This window comes from Hydra vulgaris, chromosome 15 (assembly GCF_038396675.1).
Source record: "Hydra vulgaris chromosome 15, alternate assembly HydraT2T_AEP".
In the NCBI taxonomy this organism is placed as follows: Eukaryota; Metazoa; Cnidaria; class Hydrozoa; order Anthoathecata; family Hydridae; genus Hydra; species Hydra vulgaris.
In genome coordinates, this window is record NC_088934.1 from 18,445,841 (window position 1) to 18,470,126 (window position 24,286).

General features: G+C 27.6%; 1 protein-coding gene across 4 annotated transcripts in view; it reads right to left on the reverse strand.

Moving 5' to 3' along the window:
- The window catches only part of LOC136092279 (uncharacterized), a 212,840-nt gene that overhangs the window by 25,713 nt on the left and 162,841 nt on the right, over window positions 1–24,286 (reverse strand). For all 4 annotated transcript variants that reach the window (XM_065820141.1, XM_065820140.1, XM_065820143.1 and 1 more), the window contains 4 exons: window positions 21,352–21,518; window positions 6,160–6,286; window positions 4,160–4,303; window positions 3,941–4,083 (listed from right to left, as the gene is read on the reverse strand). In XM_065820141.1, coding sequence (XP_065676213.1) covers window positions 3,941–4,083; window positions 4,160–4,303; window positions 6,160–6,286; window positions 21,352–21,518 — 581 coding nt within the window. The remainder of the gene's footprint in view (window positions 1–3,940; window positions 4,084–4,159; window positions 4,304–6,159; window positions 6,287–21,351; window positions 21,519–24,286) is intronic.

Consider the following 24,286-nt stretch of genomic DNA (forward strand, 5'->3'; position numbering starts at 1 on the left):
CAGAAACAAGGCATAAGTCAATAGGAGAAGGTAAATGATTCAAGTTGTCTAGAAAGCGAGTTGGAAAGTTAACTATTTGTGTTGGAGATTCGTAGGCAAAAGTTTATATATATATATATATATATATATATATATATATATATATATATATATATATATGTATATATATATATATATATATATATATATATATATATATATATATATATATATGTATATGTATATATATATATATATCTATATCTATATATATATATGTATATATATATATATATATATATATATATACATATATATATATATGTGTATATATATATATATATATATGTGTATATATATATATATACATATATATATATATGTGTGTATATATATATATATATATATATATATATATATATATATATATATATATATATATATATATGTACATATATATATATATGTATATATATATATATATATATATATATATATATATATATATATATATATATATATATATATATATATATATATATATATATATATATATATATATATACATATATATATATATAAAAGGCCTTTTCACCTGACACTAGAAGCCATTCAGTGTGATGAGTATTAATGCCACCACTAGCAACAACGATATTGGCTGAAGAGTAAAGAGAAAGGGCATGGTCAATTTGATCAGAAATAACATCGAAAAGAGTGCTGTCTTGAAGTGAAGGAGTGCAATATAGAGTTAACAAGCAGTTCTTGTGATGAATTGGTTGGGGGATTGCTGGACTCAGCTCAGCCTGCTCTGAAATTGAAAGGCAACACAAAAAGCAAATTTGGTGAACATACTTTGTTCCACATTATGTTTTTAAGAATCTAAATGTTATTGTCTGGAGGGTGAGGATTAACATTAGTAATACTAATATAAGTTCATTCCCTCATTTGATAATATCTGTCTGTGAAGGAGATATTTCAAAGATAAATCTAAGTTCCAGGTTAGTCAATCGATATTAAGCATCAGTACTGCCCCATATCAGCAAAAAAATAAAAGAAAAATGGAATCTGTGAATGGATGTACATTGGAACAGAAAACTGATGACTACCATGGACTCCAAAGACACCAATGATTGTCTACCTGTTTTAGTATCCGGAGTCAATGGAACTAAACTTCTTGGTGCAGCCCCTTCCAATTTTAATCACAAAAGCTAGTTAGATTAGAAATTAGACAAAAACATCATAGGCATGTTCTTTGAAACAACATCCTTGAATACAGGTTAGGCTTTAACAAAGCAATGATTTATTAAATTTTGTGATATGTTAATAGTTTATTAAATTTCAAATCAACAAATCATTTTTGCGCAAACTTTAGGGTTACAAATACTGTGGAGGTTTTGAGTAATGGACCTATTGTAATGCTATTAGGTATAGTTTTATATGAGAACTAATCCATTCACTTGTTAGATTACAAGATAGCATGTGTTTGCCTGCAGAGAGCTAGACCAAATGTTGTAATTTGCATGGCACAGACATGTAGAAGAAGTCATGCTTAATGACTGTTGGGATTCATTAAATATAGAGGCTTTATTCGGTCCATATATAAACAACTTTTTACAAGGTAAGCCTAATGCTTTTAAACCATCATTGAACAAAAAGATTTTTTTAATCGATTAAATAGACTCAAATGACTTAAATAGACTCAAGTGGCTTTAACTAACAAAATGATTATAAATTGTTGCTGATTCTAGAACCACTACTTGCAACATCCACCAGTTAATAAAGCTACTTTTACTATACTGAACTTCCTTGAGCAACTGAGAAGGAACAACAAAGCTTAAAAAACTGCTTTCAGGAATTCCTAGCATTAGGTTAAACTTGAGGGGATTACCGAGAACTTATTGAACTCAGCCTGCTATTAGTTACAAAAGGATCTTAACCTCAGAAGTTTAGCATGAAGTATCATGGAGCTTTCCACAAAACAAGATAGATGACAAAAGTTATGTACACTATGAAAATAGCCCTATTGTCCGGAAAGATAATTAAGCAGTTTCCCAATTCAGAAGTTGCAACCAAAAATTATATCAAGAAATTAGAAGGTTTTTTGTGTTTCCCCTAAGTGTCTACATGCAATGGTGAATTAAATGCTTGCATGCAGCTAATGCCCTATTCAATGATTTGATTTTAGTCAAGAAACTAAATCAGTTTGCATACCATGATTCTATAATTTCTGACAAGGGAATAAAAGTTCTTAGCAGACATAGTTGGTATATGAATGAAGAGCTTGTTCCATTGGCTTTTTCATCACAAATGATATCTGACAAAGACAAATAAAATATGAGAGTGTAGCTCCTCCAATTTGAAAGTGCTGGAAGTACTACGGATTGTGTAGGATAGAGGGTTTAAATTGCCAACATTTTTTTGATCCTGGGAAGCAGGAAATTTAAAATAATTTCCTGAATTCCTGGGAATAAATCCTTTCTTAAACAAATATATGAACACGAGACTAACTTTTAATAAGAAAACGACATTCATTTTTTAAATATAATTTTACCTCAAATTTGTTTCTATATACAAAATTTGTATGCGTGCATTAAGGTGGGGTGGTTTTAAAAATCTTTGAGTCCTCTTTGGATTCAAAATTCTTGACGGGTCCTAATATTGTTGAAATTTTTCCAAAAAATGCAGAAAAATATGTTAATTTTAAAAATGATATTTGTTTTTATTTAAAAATAAAATAATAAAAAATAGTCATTTTTTTCTTTAAAAATTCCCGTTTTCTATTTTTACAAAAATATATCTAAAGGGGTTTTAGATATATTTTTGTAAAAATTAAAAAAAAAAAATTTTTGTTTAATAAAATAATTATTTATAAAACATGCATTTTTTTCTGCTTTTTTTTGAGTCCTAGGTAGATATGCTTTAGAAAAAAAAATTCAAAAATATTAGGACCTTGATTTTACTGGAACAAAACATATTTTCAACTTATTTAAAAATGAAAATACCTTCTCGCATTCTATTGAGGTTGATTGTATGCAAAGTAAGGCATCAGGTAGCTTAGTATTCTAATACCAGTATTCTCATACATTTATAATTCTTTTTTGAGGTCTTTGTTAGAATCTTTAGTTTCACACTTTTTAGGTTTATATGCTGATTTAAAGCAACCTCTCTTTTTATTCCCCTTAGAGATATTTGCATTAATTTGAATTACAAAATCATAACATTTGACATTACAAAATTTACCCCAATTTTCTTATCAGTGAGTTGTCAGTGGTTTTTTAGATTGTGGTTTTGTATATATATATATATATATATATATATATATATATATACAAAACAAACCGAACACGAACAAAAACAGATATATATATAAAATTATATACATATAAATTATATATATATATATACATATATATATTATATATATATATATATATATATATATATATATATATATATATATATATATATATATATATATATATATATACACACACATATAGATACATATATATGTATGTATATATATATATATAAATATATATATAAATATATATATATATATATATATATATATATATATATATATATATATATATATATATATATATATATATATATAAACCCCAGTCCAGGTTAAATACCAACACCAGCCCCAGTCAAACATCAACCCTGGTTGCTTACTAGAATTGAGGCAACATATCATTATTAAGGTCAGCACAATCATGTTTTTTCAAAGTAATTCTAACACCGGACTTTTTTTAGTTATAAAAAAATGCTGCCTAACAACTTAAAAAATTTAAGATTTTACTTTCCAGTTGTTTAATGTTCTTAAGTGAAATTAATTGCCTAATAATTAATAACAAAAAAGAAAATAGTAATGGAAAATACAATAAAGAATATCATAAACAAAATAATTAAATTAATCAAAATTTTTATGTAAAGTATAAAAAATGACAATTACAATATTAAAATCAGCAGCAACATTATCTTTGTGCGCTGCAAAGTTATCTTGAAATCGCCAAAATTTTTCTGTTTGAGGTACTATCGCTTGAGAGAAACCAGAAGCCAAAACCTCATGAAAGTCACTACCAAAAGAAGCATCCCCTGAAAGATTTATACAACATTAAGATTAAACTTAACTTAAATATACAAATATATGTAAGAAACAACTTATCAATACTTTTCCATAATGTCCGATTGTTTGTGCCACAATCAATTTGAGCAGTCACTGTGTCAACACTGTCTTTATTAATTTCACTCTCCATTGAAATATTTGTAACCTTACAAGAATCCACTTTGTTTTCTGTGTATTCTCTATCCATCTCTTAATAAATAAATACTCTAATATAAAAAATAATTTTAATAAAAAAAGTATATAATACAATTATAAAGAAAAAATGAAAGATAAAAATTGACTAATGTTTTTCCCAAAAAAAAAGGACCATCTAGTTAGTTAGTCAAAAAGAAATTAGTAAACTTTCATATTATCACAAATCATTAGAATAAAAAATTGGTAAATAAATCATTCGAATAAAAAAAATGTAACATTCAACAGCTGATGTTGGTATCTATAATTTCAAACACAATGTTCAAAGCAAAATCTTTTTAAAATACAGCTAAAAAAAAAAAAAAAATTGCAAAGAAGAATTAGAAACTTTTGCAAACAAAAAAGCGAAAACTTTTGGACTCTTACTAAAAGCTTGTTTCTAGTTCTTCTGTTCTAAGAAAGCCTGCTCTTATAACCACATTAAAGTTTTGTTTGATTGTCATTTAGAAAAAAGCAATCTTATTCTACTAAAATTAAAAATCCAAATTTTTTTTTATCTAATTAAGTTCAACAAAAGATTTTTCCACACACACACACACACACACAAAAAAGCAAAAAACAACAACAACAACAACAAAAAACATTCACAACAGAAATATTGATGGATTATAGAAACAACAAGAAAATTTGTTTTCTGGTTTTATTTGTAACTTTTATTAAAATTTTTTTAATTTTAATTTCAGATTTACTGAAAACTTCTAAAAAAAAAGTTACAAAAAATAAACATCTTTCAGAAAATTCAAAAAAAAAAGTACTAGAGTAAAACCATATTTTTAAATGCTTTTTTACTAAATGTAATATCTACTATATGAAACAACAATAAATGACTTTTGCTAGTAAAGTTAATATTTTGAATATATAATTGTATAATCAGAAAAAAATTAATTTTAGATAACTTTAGATTTAAATCATTTTAGATTTTAGTTAGATCATTAATATAGAAAAGAAATAACACAAAACCAAGGATAGTTTGTGTTGTTTCTTGTTTTTATTAATAAACTTGTGGTTCACCAGAAGTTACTGGAAAGAAGAGTGGTATTATTCAGTAATGACCGGTAACAATTATTGTTTATTTATATAAAATCATTATTTGAATAAAACTAGGAATTATTCAAAATTAAATTTTAAATATAAGTGAATTGCACCATTTTTACTTTTTGTTAATAAAAATATTTTAGTTAAATGCAAAAAGAGAGTAACAGTTAATTACATAAATAATTATATAACAAACTATTAACACGAGTATCTAAGTAATTTAGCAAATAAAAAAAATAAAATTTTTTAAATGTCTTAAAAGCCTGAAAAAGCCTAAATAATTTGAGGAACCCATCAGTCACAAAAAAAAAATTTTGAGTTAAATTTATTTTCACATTCTGTATACTGAAATCTATTATCAAATTAAATATTAGACCAATTAAACATTTTTGGTTCAAAATATGCACAAGAAAAAAAGAGACAAAAAAAAAATCAATTTCTGTTGATGCGTAACTAAGAGTAGTTTAGTTTTTTGTTGTTTTCTAAAAATCAGTTTACTCTGATTAAGCACACTTTGCAAATCAGCTCCTTATTTATTAAAATAATTTTTTAAATGTTTTAAATTTGAGAAGATTCAAAGAGACATGGCATCACCACAGTACAACATGGCTGCATATAAACAAATTAAAAACGCCATGCTTTGTTATGGAAAACATTGCAATAACAAAATTATATTATGCACCCAACTACAATTAGATACTATTATATAATCCTGTATATAGTCATATTGATATATGAAAAAGGCAATAAATCAGAGTAATACAAAGCAAAATATAACTTAAAACTTTACTAAAGTTTAAACACTAATTTTAACTTACCATATGTGATATTTTCTATATCGTCTTTCATAGATAAAGCCCAATCAAATATCATATTGATTGTATATAGTAATGAATCTACTATATTCAAGAAACCCAATGCAGTTGATGGAAAAATTTTAAGTACCTAGACATAAAAAAAAAAAAAATCCACATGTGTATATATGTGTCCATATGTATGTATGTATGTATGTATGTATGTATGTATGTATGTATGTATGTATGTATGTATGTATGTATGTATGTATGTATGTATGTATGTATGTATGTATGTATGTATGTATGTATGTATGTATGTATATGTATATAAAAATATATATATATGTACACACAGTGAAGTTCTGATATCATGAACCTCCCAGGGACCAAGGAAATAGCTCGAGTTTAGCGAATGTTGAAGTTATGAGGACATTCAATTACAAGAACTTTAGCCGATAAGTAAAAACTATTTGAGCAATCAAAAGTTTTGATCTCTAAGGTAAAAACAACACATAATGTGTTGTTTTTACATATAATATAACAAATGTTTTAATGTCACTCTGTCTTAGTTTTGAAAAAATGTTTTTATCGAATATAATTGAGATTACATTGAGTTTTTGTTGAAAATCTTCACCTGTAAGACTGAAGGACATATAGTCATACAACACTTGCAGTGCCTCCCGAATATCACTAACTTTTAGGCAAAATGGATTGATTGCATTATCATCATCATTACTCATCATTAGCATCATCTTTATTTGCTGCATTTTTAACTTCTTCTATCAACTGTTTATCTGTAAGTAAAGGTACTGTGCTAATTAAGTTTTCATCTGCAAAAATAACATCTTCAGCTGTTGTACCTGAAGGGTAAAAATTATCAGGTTTTTCTATCTGATTTTGAACTCTTAAAAGGGTTGTTGTTTGAACCTCTTTAAAGGGTCGTCGTCTTCATAAACATCTGGATAAAATTGTAGGGAGAGTTATTTCCTTCCATGACATTCCAGCTGTACAAGAGTTACCCTCTCCATATAATGCTTTGAAAAAAACACATCTGTTTATCCAACAATTAAGCCAACCATCAGACACTTGAAATCTATTTATATTAATTTTTTCAGCAAGTTCTCTGGCTTTTGTTTTAAGAATTGTTGCTGATACTGACACGTTTCTACTTCTTACATTTAAAAGCCATTTAAAAACAAAATTATCTAAACTTGAAAATGTTCCTTCTTTAATTCTCATACATTTTGACGTGTTTACCTTCCGTCTTTTAACATTCAAAAATTTTTTCTTGATTTTTAATCCATGTTAAAAGCGTATTTTTTGGAATGCCATATTTCATGGCAACCTGAGACTTTGACAATCCTTCTCCAATTTCCCCTATAGCAGCGTACTTTTCTTTAATTGATTTTGTGTTCATTTTTCCCTTTACAGCAACAGTAAACACAACCAATTTTATTATAATATTGCAATACAAGTTATTATTATTGTTTAAATGATATTTAATTGATATTGCATTGCAATAATGATATTCCATTGCAACGCAAGGTCTTTGTTGCAGTTTTTTTTCTATATATATATATTCTATATATATATTTTTGTTCTAAAGTTCGAGTTATCGGAAAAATACGGGAATAGATAAAATGGTTCAACTTATATTTTATAGTTATAAAGTTATTTTTATGTGAAAGTATTAGTGAGGGTTCAAGAGGAACTGAAAAGTAGTTTAAATTACTAGAAATTCAAGTTTTCCGGGAATCGAGATATTTGGATTTCACTGTGTGTATATATATTCAGGTGTCCCAAAAAAACAACTTTTTCACAAAACCAAATGGTTCGAAACATATCCTGGTTATATACCCTAAAAAAGAGGAAAAAACAAAACTTTAGGTCTCTAAACCTTCAGGAAGTGTTAGGTATAGATTTCCATTTTTTTTCAAAATATTTCATATTTTAATAAATATAAAAAAAAACGAAGAAGAAAACAGTTTATTTCGCTTCAAAATATTAATTTTTTTATTTTAAATAAATTTACATCTAATCAAAAATAGTTTATACTAAGGAGTTACACTGTTCAAATCGCTCTTTTTCATCCTTTTATCCACTTTTTATCTATTTTTTTCTATTCTCTTTAGCAACAATGATGTTTTGTCTCTGACTTTCAATATGACTGTCAGCTAGAAAATCTTGCACAAGACAAATATTTCTTTCAGAGCAGTCATTTGTGCACTGAATATTTGAAACAAAATCTTTAAAAAACTTAAAGCTGGGATGGAGATCATCAAAATTTTCATCAGAAATCCAAAACAATATATCTTGTATATTAAGATCAAGTATAAAAAAAATATACCAGCTGTTTTTCCCAACAAACTCGTGCAAATGAGTGTTCCTGTTAATGATTATATCCACTCTAATCTCTGGTTTCTTTATTTCAAAATAAGAAATATCCTCAGGATATGGATAGTTAATAAGTTTCTGTATCATTAAGAGTTTCTCTACATTAGTTACGCCTGGATCTGCTAGTGATACAATAACAACATCTTCAGCCAAGTACCACATATGTCTAAAAAGAGAATTTTTGAGACTTTTACCTAATATTTGGTCTTTTTCCTCTATGCTTTCTGCTACTTTTAGATCATTTGCTTTTAAATCATTAGATGGTGTCTGGATTATTATAGATAACTTCAGAAACCAAGGAATATAAAATACTGCTACAAAAGGTGCAATTTTGTTGACATCTTCTATCTCCTCCGCTAACATAAATTTTTTTACAAGTTAGTTGAAGCATCAATAAATATATTCAATTTGTCATAAATCTAGCCTCATGACAAGCAGGGGGTTAATGAAGGTAGAAATTTGGTACTTCGTTACCCAAATAGAAAGAACCAAGTTCACATAATCTTATATAGTCTGTTCTTATCTTGGGAAAAAATTTCAGGGTAATGGCATTTCCTAAGAATTCTTTAGCCTCTTGCGCAATCTGGTACAAGTAAGAATTGTTTTTGAAAATATTGAAATTAAATCTTTCTAATGAGTTAATGTCTTAATTGCATACCTGAAAATTTTCAGGCCGATGTTTTTTAAAATTAGAAAACTTTTTTTTTTGGTGCCTTAGTCTCTCCCGTTAGTGCTTGCACTAAATGACTGATGTGTCTCTCATATATGTGTTGATGACATAAAAGCCACATCATGTGCTTTCTGACAACATACCTACTTATAAGTTCAATTCCTCCATTATATGCACCAGTGTTTGAAGCAGTTATGTCAGTACAAACAGCAAAAATGTTATTTTCCATTTCAAAATCTTCTAGTACCTTTTTTATTTCTTTTGCTTGGTCTTTGCCTTTAAATAAATTTGCCTGGAAGACTCCTAGCAGAATATTACTACTATTATCATCCTCAGGGGCTGTCACGCTTACTGCAATCCTTACCATTTTAACAGTAATATCATTTTTAAGATCCCATTGATTGCACAATTTACTATCAAAGTGAAGCAAGAGTTTCTTACCGATCAAAACATTTTTATAACTATTTCTAATTTCTTCACCTTTGCTTTTGATGGTATAAAATCTTTTTCTGTGGGTTCCTGATTTTGAGAAAACAATATTTTCCAAATCATGCTCTGCATACTTCAGAATTGAAGAAAAATTACTGTATGACCCCTCACACCAAGATGAAATCTTGCAGCAACTTCACTTGTAGCTTTTATTAATCCATCCCCTGATATTGAGAGGCGCAGCTCATCAGATCCTTTTTTTTTTATGTTAATGGTACAGGGAACTTTTTATCTTCTTCACTAGATACATCAAAAAATGAATCATTAGATGAATTTGACTCAAAATATACTGATTCTGTGTCAAAACCAGAGACTAAATCATTTTCAAATAAATTTTTATCCTTTATAAACATTTCAAGTTTTTTATTTAATTCATTTCTACGCTCAATTCTCTTCTGATAAATCATGTCAGTATCCTCACTTAAAGCCATTTTTCTAGTAGACTTTTGGTCAATTTGGAATTCAATGTCCTCTTTAATGGTATCAGGAGTTTTATTACGGTCTGTTTTGATATTTATTACAATATTTTTGCAGCCTATGTCAAAAAGTTCATTTGAAGTTTTTTTATAGTTGGTTTTGAGAATCGAAAGAGTTTCTTTTGAAGAGAAGTTCAATCTAATTTAGAAAAAAGTAAAAACAAACAACAAAGACATAATTAACAGATTTATAACTTTAAAAGATGCTAAAATTTAAAAATATATATTTATTGTAAATAAAATAAGAAATTCTTACTTTTTGAGATCTATTTGCTTTCTTCATTTTTTGTTGAGTTTTTCAATCTTATCTCTAATGGTCCAACTTTTCATCAAGAAGTCTTTTGGAAATCTCGCTCTGGACCAGATATTTACTACTTCTTTGACAAGACAATCTTTAATACTTGTCTCACATTTTGCACCAGGGAGTTGATATATTAGTTGATACCCTCCTTTCTGCATGGAGCAACTAATATTTGATTTTGTTGATTTATATCTTAATTGCGTTGAGGAAATAATATGGCAATATTTTGTTAAAATGTCACCATTTGTTGGTAACTGGTAATTGGGAAGCTCGAAAATTGGTCTGTTCAAAAGATACAATGGTCTCCTTGGGTTTTCTACTATGTTTTTAATTTTTTTTTGCACATCATTAAATTTTTCTTTTTTTACAGCTTGTTCTTCTGCATCGTTTATTGTTTATTTCCATATTAATATTTATATATCTAAAAAACTTAAACTTTATTACTATATTGCTTTCAATAATATGTTTTATCTATTCTATATGGTATTAAAATACTTGCTTATTTACAAATTCAAAATAAATAAATGAGAAAGAGGTAGAAATGTATCATTTAGGTGAAAAATCATATAAAAAATCCAAAAATGCCTGTTTTTCAAATTTTACACCTAACACTTCTAAGGGTCAACAAACCCTTAAATTTGGTAAAACTGTTTATTTTTATGCATATAACCAGGATATATTTAAAATTTTTTTTTGGGACACCCTAATATATATATATATATATATATATTTATATGTATAAATAAATATATATATATATATATATATATATATATATATATATATATATATATATATATATACATATATATACATACATATATATATATATTTATATATATATACATACATATATATATATATATATGTATATATAAATATATATATATGTATATACATATACATATATATATATATATATATATATACATATATATATAAATATATATATATATATACATATATATATATATATACATATATATATATATATATATATATATATATATATATATATATATATATATATATATATATATATATATATATATATATATATATATATATATATATATATATATATATATATAGACTCTCATGTGCCTAATGCAAGAAGGGTAGGAATAAAATAGAAGCAGTGTGAATTCTAGTCCAGATCTAATAAACGGTGGGGTTTTATTAAAAAGATGGTTGGACATTTTTTTATAGAACATGAATAAAACAATTTAATTCTAGAGTGGCTTGCGGTCTAATGCGCACTTTTAAATAATTTTTTCATTATAGTTCTAATAGGATTTAATATGCTCATACAACAAAAACCTAATTTTTGAAAAACCAAAATTTGCGAGATTTTATAAAGGTAAATGATTTTTAAAACCTGATTACACTGAAAGTTCTTATCAGTATGTGTGTATATAAATATATATATATATATATATATATATATATATATATATATATATATATATATACACACATAAATATATATAGCGATAGTGGTGTAGTGGTAGAGCGCTCACTTCATAAGCGAGAGGTTCCAAGTTTGATCCCCACCACCTCCCTGGTAGTACCATGCTCAACTCGTTTCTCCGCACAGTGGCCTTATTCGTCAAGGTTCCTGTTTCAGAGTTAAAAAGTTGAGAGAGGGTTATACCACAAATAAGTAGCCTCCTTGTCTGTAGTGGTTAGTGGTACATATATATATATATATATATATATATATATATATATATATATATATATATATATATATATATATATACATATATATATATATATATATGTATATATATATATGTATATATTACAGTTTTTTTTTGTTGTTAACAAGTAAGGTGGGTAGAAAACTTGTTGGGTACAACAAGTACAACAACAACAAGTTGGGTACAACAAGTACAAGATTCTTTAGTCTCGCATGTTTTCAGAAAAGTAAGAGTTTTCTGGCAATTACTAACTTTCTTGATATCTTCTTCGAGATCGCTAAAATTATTTTTATTAAAAATATGTTTCCCAAATCATATTTTGTGCCAGTTATCACTAAAAAAATTACAAACTACTTCTGGTTGTTCTCTAAATGATTTAACAAGAAAATAACTTAAAAATGCATTAATTCCTCTTGAAAAAATTGTTAATAATTTCCACCAATTCATTCAAAATAGTTTCTGCTATTCATATTTTCTACCATCATAGAACAGCTAGTTTTACTTCCCATGTAACATTTTTCAGAACCATACTTGGTTTTCATTATAAATAAAATACTTTCCAATTTTCTATTTTTCCAATATGCCACTTTTAAGCTTTTTGCATCACTCATAACTTAGCTTTATATACATTTATGACTGATTAGGTGTGTCTATATCTAATACAATATCTTTAACAAAAACTATTGCACACCACAGCAACATTTTTTGATGATAACTTTGCTTCTGTTTATAATTTCAAAATTGGTGAAGTTGTGCTTTACCTCTACTTTTTGGGGTCAGAATCAGGTATTGGTGTGTTGAAACATTTATCAGTTTTATTTACCATAGTATCAGAATCAGTGTTAATCTTCTATAGATAAACCATTCAAGTTTTCATTTTAGATTTTCTGGTTCTCTTTGATGAATGAATTTTTGTTGAGTCAGCTATTTTAGTACAACAATAACCTGATCTTCCTTGTATTTCTATCTGCATATTATCAAATTTTTGTCTTCACTTGTTAGCCACACACCCTTTTAATCAGTAATATCAAACAATTGAGAAAAAAAAGTGTTAACTGATTTTTTTTGGATTTTCTTTAATACTTATTATAATCTGTTTTTTTAAAATAAAAAACAAACAGGTTCACTTCCAAATTAAGTTATCACTATTAAAATGGAATTTATGAGTGGGGAAAAAAAACTAAACAAATAAAAGTTTTTAGAGCATGCTGGGAGAGAAACAGTAAAAAGATAGGACTTTGCTGAATGATGAAACAAGCAAGAATGAGTTTTTATTGATGAAACTAGAGATGATAGCTCCTTTGAGCAGCGACCATACTGATATTTGTAGAAAAGAAAAAGAGATGCAGCTTTGTAATGATGGAAGAGAGGTGCAAGTTTGACAGATAGTGCAAGTCCAACTACGTTTACAATGAATTATTAGACTTTGTCTAGAAATGAAAGGGAATCATTAGAAGAACCAGCACAAACATGACAACAGTATTACATATAAACAATATTCCATAAAGAACAAATAAGAGATTTGTAGAAGTAAAGAATGGATTCAGGAGTTATTTAATGGGAAGCTAATTAATTACTAACTTAGCTCATGCTAATTTAGCATATGATTGTATACAGAGTTTTGTTCAGATCAATGTTGACAGTATTGGAACAGTTATTTGCAGTAAATTACTAAATTTTAGTAGAGTTAATGTTTACAAGTTACTGCAAGCCCCAATCCGTAACAGAAGTGAACTGATATTATAGATTGGCTGCCTGTTCTAAGCAATTGAAAAGAGAAAACTTTTTGTCAAGACAGGAGTATAAAGTTAAGTCATCAGCAAATAGAGCTGCTTTAGCTGTAAGGTTATAAGGAAAAACATTGATGTAAATAAAAAACGAAACAGTACCAAGGATAGAACCTTGAGGTACCCCAGAAGTTTCTGAAAATGAGGAATAGTGTTGGCCTTTGGGGTGACTTTAAAAAAACGATAATCTCAAAAACTTTTCTAGATACAGACCATATGTAGCAAGCTTATGAAGAAGACCAATATGCCAAACTTTTTCAAAGGCTTTAGATATATCAAGAGCAATAGCCCTAGCCTCGTTGCCTCCATCTAGTCTAATGCACAATAAAATCTTTCAGTCATTGCAGTTAGCAAATCAGCCTTAGAGCAAGAAGATTGAAAAGCGTATTGAATGTGTGACAGTAAGTTATTTGTCTTAAGATATAATGTTAGAAATTAATTAATGTATTAATAATCAAAGACTCAAAGACCTTGCTAATAAAAGATAGAAGACTGATTGGACTATAGTTGGAGGGGTCTAAACGTTCAGCAGATTTTTTAAAAATTGGAACCACAGATACCATTTTCTGGCAGGCAGGGGTATAAGATTCAGTCAAGCATTTATTAAATAGTTCAGAGAGAATTGAAGAGATTTCTGGAGAACACTTTCGTAAAACTATGACAGTAATGTTGTCTGAACCACAAGCTATAATAAAGTTTAATTGAGACATGACTTTAGCAACAGAAGCTGATGTGTTTTGAACGTGTGACAATGAGTTAACCGGTTTAATTGGAATGAAAGAAGAATATGGCCTTAAGATTCATGAAGATAAGATCTGTGCGAAAAATTCTGCAAATCTTTGGAAGAAATAATAAGATCAGTTCCATGAATGAGTGATGGAATGTTAAACATACTTTTGTTAAAGACACTGTTGAAGATTTTCCAGAAGTCTTTAGTACCTAACTTTTGAGATAAGATCCAAGTTGGGAATAATGGAGCTTAGCATTAGACAGCACTTTTTTACATTGATTTCTTGTAATAATAAATAAGCGTTTGTTCACTATAGAGTTGTTCTTTTGAAAATGATTTAAAAAATGAATACAATTAGATATAGCAGCCACACAAGAAGGTAAAAACCATCAAGTAAAATGTGGCTTGACTTGGAACAAACGAGAAGGAATAAAAGCTTCCATCCTTGTCTGGATCCAGGAGGCGCATTTATTAGCAGAGAAAGAAAAAACATCCGCCAAAGGACCATCACTAAAAAAATCATGCAATCCCAGTTAATAGTAAAGGTAATAGTAAGCAGTGTGATGATAGGGTGAGTCCAAAGAAGAGTTATGAGATGAAAGATTTATAGAGGTCATTGTATTGTCAAAAATACCTAAATAAGAAAAAAAAAATACTTAAAAAAAGCTAGGGTCAGAGACAATTCACAAATCAAGGTATGAATGTAAGTGATTAGACTTTTCTGGAAAACATAAGTCACAAAGTTAACTATCTGAGTGAGAGGTTGAGAAATGCAGCTTTAGTGCCAGCAGGGTCATTGGTATTAGAGTGAAGCCATTCAGTGTGATAAGCAATAAATTCACTAATAACAATAATATAGGCAGAAGGGTTAAGAACATTTGAGCTTAAAAGGGATCTCACTTCTGCTACAGCATGGACTCACAATAGCTGGTGAACTTTAATTCAGATAAAACTCAACTTTTTTCAGCCAAATGTTATTGCAATAATTTAGATCTTCCTATATTTATGAACGGTAATGTACTTGATGAGTCATCTACCCTTCATCTTCTAGGATTAACTCATACTTCTGATCTTTCTTGGAAACCATATATAAAATCCGTTGCAAAATTAGCATCTGCTGAGGTTGCATCTCTTTATCAAGCTTGACACTTTCTCATTACTGATTCTATTCTCTATCTCTATAAATCTCAAATCCGGCCTTGTATGGAATACTGTTGCTATATCTGGTGCGGATCTTCTAATGTTGCCCTTTCTCTTTTAGACAAGGTGCAAAAACGCATTGTAAACATAGTTGGACCTGCTTTTGCAGCCAATCTCCAACCATTATCACATCATCGTAATGTTGCTTCTCTTTCTCTTTTCTGCAAATACTATAATGGGCACTGCTCTAAAGAGCTAGCGTCTCTTGTGCCATCTACTAAAATTCATTTTCGTGTTACTCGTCATTCAATTGAGTCCTATCCTTTTTCTGTGACTGTTTCTAAGTGCTCTAAAAACTCTTATTCATCTAGTTTTTTTTCTTGAACTTCAGTTTTTTGGAATTCACATTTTGCTTTCCTGATTTTTATAATTTGCAATCTTTTAAGTTGTCTGTCAATTGTTATCTCCCTCTACGGTCTTCATCTTTTCTCTTCCAGTAACTTCCAACTCCAATTAGTGGTTGCTTGCAGCCTTGTTGGAAGAAAAGATGTTTAAAATAATAATAATAATAATATAATTTAATTCTGATAAAAATTTATGAGTTAATTTATAACTAGTTTAATATAAACTTATCATTTAATTCTGATAAAAAAAAGTATAACTTAATTTTAATTTAAAAAATATATAATTTAATTCTGAATTAAAAATATATATTTAGGTTAATTAACATTAAAGTTAATGCTTTTAAATTAATTAACTGTCAAATTTATTTCAAAATAATACTGTTGTTCAATATGTTATTTATTGTTAAAAAATTTTTTTTTGTTTATCTTCCTAAACTTTTTTTTTTACTTAAAATCAAATTCCTTGTAAACAAGTTCCAAGACTACATAAAAAATTTACACAAAACGTAAGTTAAACTTTTTTTTAAAACGCAAGTTCCAAGACTACATAAAAAGCAATTAATTTTTAATAAATGATAAATAAAATTTTAACAAATAGTCTTTGAAAAAAAATTTATTTTTTTTCAAATTTATTATTTTATTAGCCATTTTGCTTTCCTAACAAAATGGCTAATAAAATAATAAACTTTTAATAAATAAAATAAAAAATAATGTAATTTATGCATTTGTCTTTCTAATTTTTTTAAATTAAAAATCATTTTTAGTTGCGAAGCTGCAATTAGAAATTTTAGAAATAATCATTTAAAAAACTTAACATAATTTATTTATACTTAAAATATTTCAATATATATGTTGAGAACAGAAAAAAATTTGTTTATATCTAACATTTTTAAAAATGTAATATTAAATTTTATTTTTAATATATATATAAGTTTTTTTTTGTTTCTCCAATATAAATGCCACCGCATGAACATGTAAGTTTATACACACTTGGCTTGCTATTTGGTAACAATTTGGATTTGTTGTTACACAAAATTGTTTTTAAAGTTGATGATGTTGTAAATACAACTTTAGCGCCGTATCTCTTAAGCTCTTTCCTTAATTTTGATCCTATTCTTGGAATCCATGGGAGCTTTATTGTTATGTAACCATTTTCTGTTTTATGGTGCAACTACACCAACAGGATTGTTTTTAATTTTAAAATAATTTTTTGTTATAAGCTCTGACTCTGATCTTTTATGGCCATTTTCGATTAACATATAAATTATAAATTGTATTGTATAAATTATCAAGTACTACGAGAAATGTCATTAAAACGTCTTTAATAAGAAAAGATCACAATTTGTAAGATTCTTTTACTTTTATTTATTCATTTGTAACAATAGTAAGACTACTGTGAAATTGAAATGGATAATATTAGATTCAAAGATGGTATTAATGTAAATGCTAATAGCAACTTGAAAATGAAAGAGATAAATTTAGGGAAGATAAAATTAATTGTCATTGAAATGTAAGAAATACTGCCAGAATTCAGTGTCAAACACTGTTAATGTCTGTTAAATTGATTTTACTTTAGATACTTTAGAACAAAGCAAAGTATGAAATTAAAAAAAAAACGCTTTTAAATTTGAATGTTCTTTTTTTTCTTTTTTTAGTTGCCTTTGTCATCACTTGATTAGTTTGCTTACTGTTGAAACATGGCTTCAATTTTTTAAATTTAATATGATGTGAAATTTACTCTATTAATCATTAGTCAACAGTTAGAGAGAAGCTAGAGCTTAATTTAGAAATGCTGGAAAATAACTTTTACTCAAGGTAAAAATGATTTTGATTACTAGTAACATAATAAAACCAGTTACTATTACTTATTGCATGTTTTTTTACTTTTTTTAACACGCTGCTTTGGAAACACTCTTATTCTCTCCTTCTCTCTCTTAGATGAGAGGGAGAACTAATAAAACTTATGTAATTACTGAGCTCTTTTGTATTTCTTAATACCACAATTGATAATGACCATTTATAAGAAATATTTTACAAGTTGCTTGCTATTTTATGATATAATTGTTCAAATTTGTTCAACTATAATTGTCCCTTGATTGTTCAAATATTATAATAAGAAAAATAATTTTAGTCCAAATATTTTAGTTGATAAAATATGTTATTAAGTTGTAGTGTTATTTGCCAGCGTTACTACATTGTGTTGTTTAGAATTTTTATAGTCTTTCACAATTACTCTGGAGACACATAGTAACGGGTGATGCGGAAGTTATCGGACAAATCCTAATTTCATTATTTGAGCATAATAATTAGTTTTTGTGGTTTTATGCGTAGGCATAAACATTCTATAAAATATAAACTTTATTATTTGAAACACAATTATTTAAAATGAGGTTAAATGCAGCTGAACGAGAATCTTTTCGAAAGCGACTAAAAATGTTTTTTGTAAATAAACCTAATATATAAAAAAAAAATCGTAAATCATTTTGAAAAGGAAGGATTTGCTCGAAGTACAATATATGATAACCTAAAAAGACTTAAAACTGTTCAATCGTTTTCTGATAGAAAGCACCCTGGTCGTCCGACATACTGGACTAGAGAAAAGAAAGCCGAATTAACGAGACTTGTCAACAATCGAAAAGGGGTCAGTCAGAGAAAAATAGGTATTAAATTCGGTGTAAATCAATCGACAATTGGTTGTCAGTTAAAAAAAATGAATATTAAATATAGAAAACGTGAAAAGACTCCAAAATACACTATACAACAAATAAAACAAAGAAAAGAAGCAGGAAACTAGTTAACCAACTCTATAACACAAAATCGCTTCTAGTCATCAATGACGAAAAATACTTTTGTTTTGCAGGGGACAACATGCCTGCAAATTCTGGATACTACACAAACAACAAAAAGACACGCCCAGAAAGTGTTCGTTTTATAGGAAAAGAGAAATTTCCAAAACAATCATTAATGTGGATAGCCATATCTGACTGTGGTATGTCCGAGCCATTGTTTCGCACTTCCAAGGCTATAGCGATCAATTCATCAATCTATATTAATGAATGTTTAGAAAAACGACTTCTTCCATTTATTCATAAGTATCATGGAGACTTTAACTATTTATTTTTGCCAGATTTAGCAAGTTCTCATTATTCTAAAGATTCTCTAAATTGGATGGACCAATATGTCTATTACGTTGATAAAGAATCCAATCCCCCAAATGTGCCTGAAGCACAACCAATTGAAAATTTTTGGGGACATTTGGCACAGAAGGTTTACGAGGGAGATTGGCAAGCTTCAACAGAGCAAGTTTTGATTGATCGCATTAAACTAAAACTACAAGAAATTGATTTAAACTTTTTACAGTCGCATATGAAAGGCAAAATTGAGACCACTTGCAGATGGTGGTGTTTTTTCATATAAAAAATAATATATATTTATTAAAAGATAAATGCTTTATTTAAAAAAAATATAATAGTAGTTTGTTTTTTTATTTATAAATAAGTTATTGACGTTTTTATTTTGTCCGATAACTTCCGCATCACCCGTTAATGTGTGCTTACAAATATTTTATGCTATGTGCTATTATTACTGTGTTTTGTGTAGTTAGACTTAGGCTGTTATAGCTATTTTTGTCCTAAACTCCTAAATACCTCGAATGTCATCACACTACCTTTTTTGATAATCTGTCAAAAGCTTTTTAATGTTTTTATCACAAATGCCACAGATATTTCCTTTTCGAAAGCCTTTCTCAAACTTTCTTTAAAATAACTATAGCCTCTGTTTTTTTTTCTTTCTGTGCTAAAACCAAAGTGCAAGTTATAAACATTCAGTTGAAATAAATTCCTTTTTTGTTGGCATATGTTCTTTGGAAAATCTTCATTGTCAAGCAATTTTTTTCTTTGATAAGATCTGCTTTCTAGCAGATCTTATCAAACAAAAAAATCTCCACCCCAGCAATCTCCACAAAAATCTCACCTCCACCACCCTTATAAATCATTATCATCAAACTCCTCTTCCAAAAGTTTTGGGCTTTAACTTTATGTACAAATGCATTACAAATGTCTGAACACCCTCAACCCCTATAGCTTTCAGGTTATAAGCCAATACATTAGAAAGACCAGCAGCCTTGCTTAACAAAGTCATTTAAAAAGCCTTTTTTTTCCAATTAAACCCTTTATTAAACAATATTTTAAAAATGAGCCATCCACCTTGCTTTTACTTCAACTTTATTTAAAAGTTTTTTTTCCATCTAGCCTTTAGTACATTTATCAATAGTATATATCTTATGTAATACTTTTATCTAAATTTTAATTAATTTATAACTTATCTTTACTTTTGGTTTAATAGTTTGAAGTTATCTTAATATAGTGAAAATAATATAAATTTATCTTAACGTCATACATTTACTTATGTCATGAAGTTATACATTTACTTATGCAGCGTATTAAAATAAAATATTTTTAAATAGTTGTGAAGTTGCAGTTAGTAATTTCTGTTTATATGAAGGTTAATTATATGATGACAATAAGTTGTCATCCTATGTTTTAAATACATTATAATTTTGTTAATCAATACTTTTAGTTAGATTACAAATAAAAGTATTTAATTTCATTTGATGATATGAAAATTTTATACAATATTACTATTTAATGTAAAAGAAACTTAGTTGCCCACCACAAGTTTATAAAAAGATTGCTTATTTTTAGTAAAATAATAATATTTTTGTTAATTTAAAGGCGTCATCAGTTATTTGATTTTTTTATTATTATCTTTTATATTGTTGATTTTTTAATTTCATTTCAATTTTTATTTCCATATTTAAGTTTAATCATGATTATAATGATCCTTACAGTAACTAACTTTTAAAGTTAAGATTTTATCTTAGCTCCTAAGGTTCAGCTTATTTCAACTTTTGTAAGCTAATTGTTTGGTCGTCAGTACATATACTGACTATGTGTTTTAGTTTGGGCGTGTAGAATTTATATAAATAAGTAACAAGTAAAAAAAAAAAAAAGTAAAAAAGAAAAAAAAAAATAACAAAATTATTTTTTTATCATTGACTTAAACCCGCAGAAATAAATATATATAATTAATAAAACATGAAAAAAATAATTTTAAAAACCTTTATTGCAGTAGTTTTAAACTTAGTTGAGGCATAATTAAAGACATCAAATCCTTTACATTTTGTATTGCAAATATCTTCAATAACAGCAAATGAAAGCTTTTTTAGGCAATTTCCTACCCGCAAGCCTAATATATCAGAAAAACTGCATTCTGGAATTTTATGTTCTAAATTAAAAAAGCAAATTATCACTAGAAGTGTTTATAGTATTTACCTAATACTATAATCTATTTAGATTACAAAAAAAAAATACATCCATATATACATTCACACATATATAATTTATGTATACATAAATGCATACATTATGTATACATACATGCATACATTATGCATGCATATATGCCTACATTATGTACACATATATGCATACTTTAACTTTATATTCATAATTATTAAAATAATGCAAAAGTTTAGTTAAGTAAGATAATAAAATTTGTTTGAACTAGTCATTAAAAAGTATTTGCTATTAATAACAAATTGGTTTTTGTTAGTAATAATTGAACTAATTAAATATCAATTAAACTAAGAAATAAAAATAAAAAAGTAAAATAAATAAAAAGCAATTTTTATTTTTATGCAATAAGTTTTATTTTATATAATACTAAATGTTAGATTAGATTTTTTTATTTTTTTATTAATTTTTACAACATGCATTTTTTTTTGTAACCTGTTTATAAGAATCTGGTACAAAGAAATTCTTTTAGTACCGAGTGACTTTTCAATAAAAAAAATATTTTATAAGGAGTTTAGCTATTTCCTATTTCTTAACATACATATCAAATTTTTTTCTCTAGGGTAATTTAATGTTATTTCATCCATTACTCAATCTCGCCCACCATCTTTGATTGCTTATATGTCCGTTAACACACACCCTACATCATCACAAAGACATTTATTTAGAGCACCAAGCCAACTATTATCAGCATCATAACAACCAACCTCAGAGGAACCGTAAATAAAGAATTATCACTTAAGGAAAACTTGTTGATTTTTACTAAGTTTTTTGCTACTAAATTTGCCGAATTCAAACCAGCTAATGCAACTCTACTGAGTTAATTAGTTAGTGTGCATTTTAGATTATAATTTTATTTTGTTCTCCACATTTTATTCTCTAATTGTAATAACATTTAGAATCGTTTGAAATAGTAGAATATGCATAAAGTTGTTTTCTGCTCAACCTCCCAAACTAACTTAATCTCGCCCATAGAATAAATATATTATCGCCCAATGCATTCAACCCCGCCCAGGTGGGCGAGAATAGATGCAGCATGTTACATTAAGACATATTTATGAGATATAACTCTTTAGCTACCAGCAGTTTAAAAAAAAAACCTTTTGCCGTGACTCCTATTATTTTTTGATTAAATTGGGATGACATATTTAAAAAATATTCGAAATTCAAAATCATAAAATTTTGTAAAGGTATATATTAAGGACATCATGTTTTTGATTGCTTACAAAGAAGTATATTTTATATGTATTTTTATTTTATATACTATTGAGGAAATTATTTTATAAATTAATTACCCTTAATTCAACATTGGCATTATCGTAAAATTGAACCCCAAATTTACTTGATAATTGCTTTGACAAATATTGATGATATCCATGTTAATGTATATTTGATTGCCCTCAAAACAATACACTTCCTTTGTGTATTGTTATTAAGGAAACTAATTAAAAAATAAATTGCTAATTACAGTACTATGCCCTGCGTTGAGTATTGAGTAATTGTATAAAAAGATAATGTTTGTCAAAACACAATAAATGCACAGGGTAAGTTCATTCCACCTCATAGTTATAGTGAAGGGAAAGACATCCAGGTCTTTATTGGGTTTTAACAGAGTCCGCGCCACCGGGAACAAATTGGAGCTGGTCTGATAGTGGTTGCACTAAACAGGGGCTAGCAAAGCTATGGTTTACCAAGATATTTTTAGAAAACATTGGTCCACAATGTCCTCAGTTACTGATTCTGGATGGGCACGATTCTCGCAACTTCATTGAGCTAATTGATACTGCTATCCAGAACCAGATAGATATAGTTGAAATGCCTTCACACACATCAAACTGGCTTCAACCATGTGACCGCACCTTATTCAAGCCACTGAAAGATTAATATCGCTCTACAGCACAAGATCTGATGGGTCAGTTTCCAGGAATTATTACCTGCCATTCAAATTTTGCAGGTATATTTGCTTCAGCTTGGAAAAAAGCAATGACTCCTAGTAACATTACATCTGGGTTCAAGTTGTGTAGAATTTATCCATTTAATCCTCAGGCTATTCCTAGTGATGCATATTTGCCAAACTATCTAGTTGTACTAGATATTTGCATAGATAGATGCATATTTGCCAAACTATCTAGTAGTACCCAGTTGAGGATATTTCAGCTATTTCAACCGTTGATAACATTTCAATACCTGGTGCAGATAATGATCAAGGTGTTGAAAACGTTTTGCACAATGGTGCCGGTGAATCATTGATTGGCATAAATGAGAATGAAAATCTGAATGTACATGAGAGTGCAGCAGATAGTGGACTTCTTATCAATGTTAATAATGTCATAACTCAGGATACATCACAATGCTTACTAATAATGGAAACTGAAATGAATCCTGCTCAGTTGACAAGCTACAACTATCTGTTTGAAAACAGCTTTGATCTTGCTTGCGACAATGAGTTTGTGACCTGGTGTGCACTGAAACGTTTAGTTCTCAACGTGTCAAAAATATATTTGAACATCAAAATCAAGCATTAACAAAAGAAACAGAAGTTACTGAAATCAATTGTTCTTTGGTTAGACTTTTATTTTTGCTAATACTACTATACAACAAAAATCATTCTTTAAAACTTTAGCTAGCAACTTTGATGCTCATATTTCATGTACAAATTGATATAAATTCTGAGTGAAGTATAAAATTTACTAACTTGCA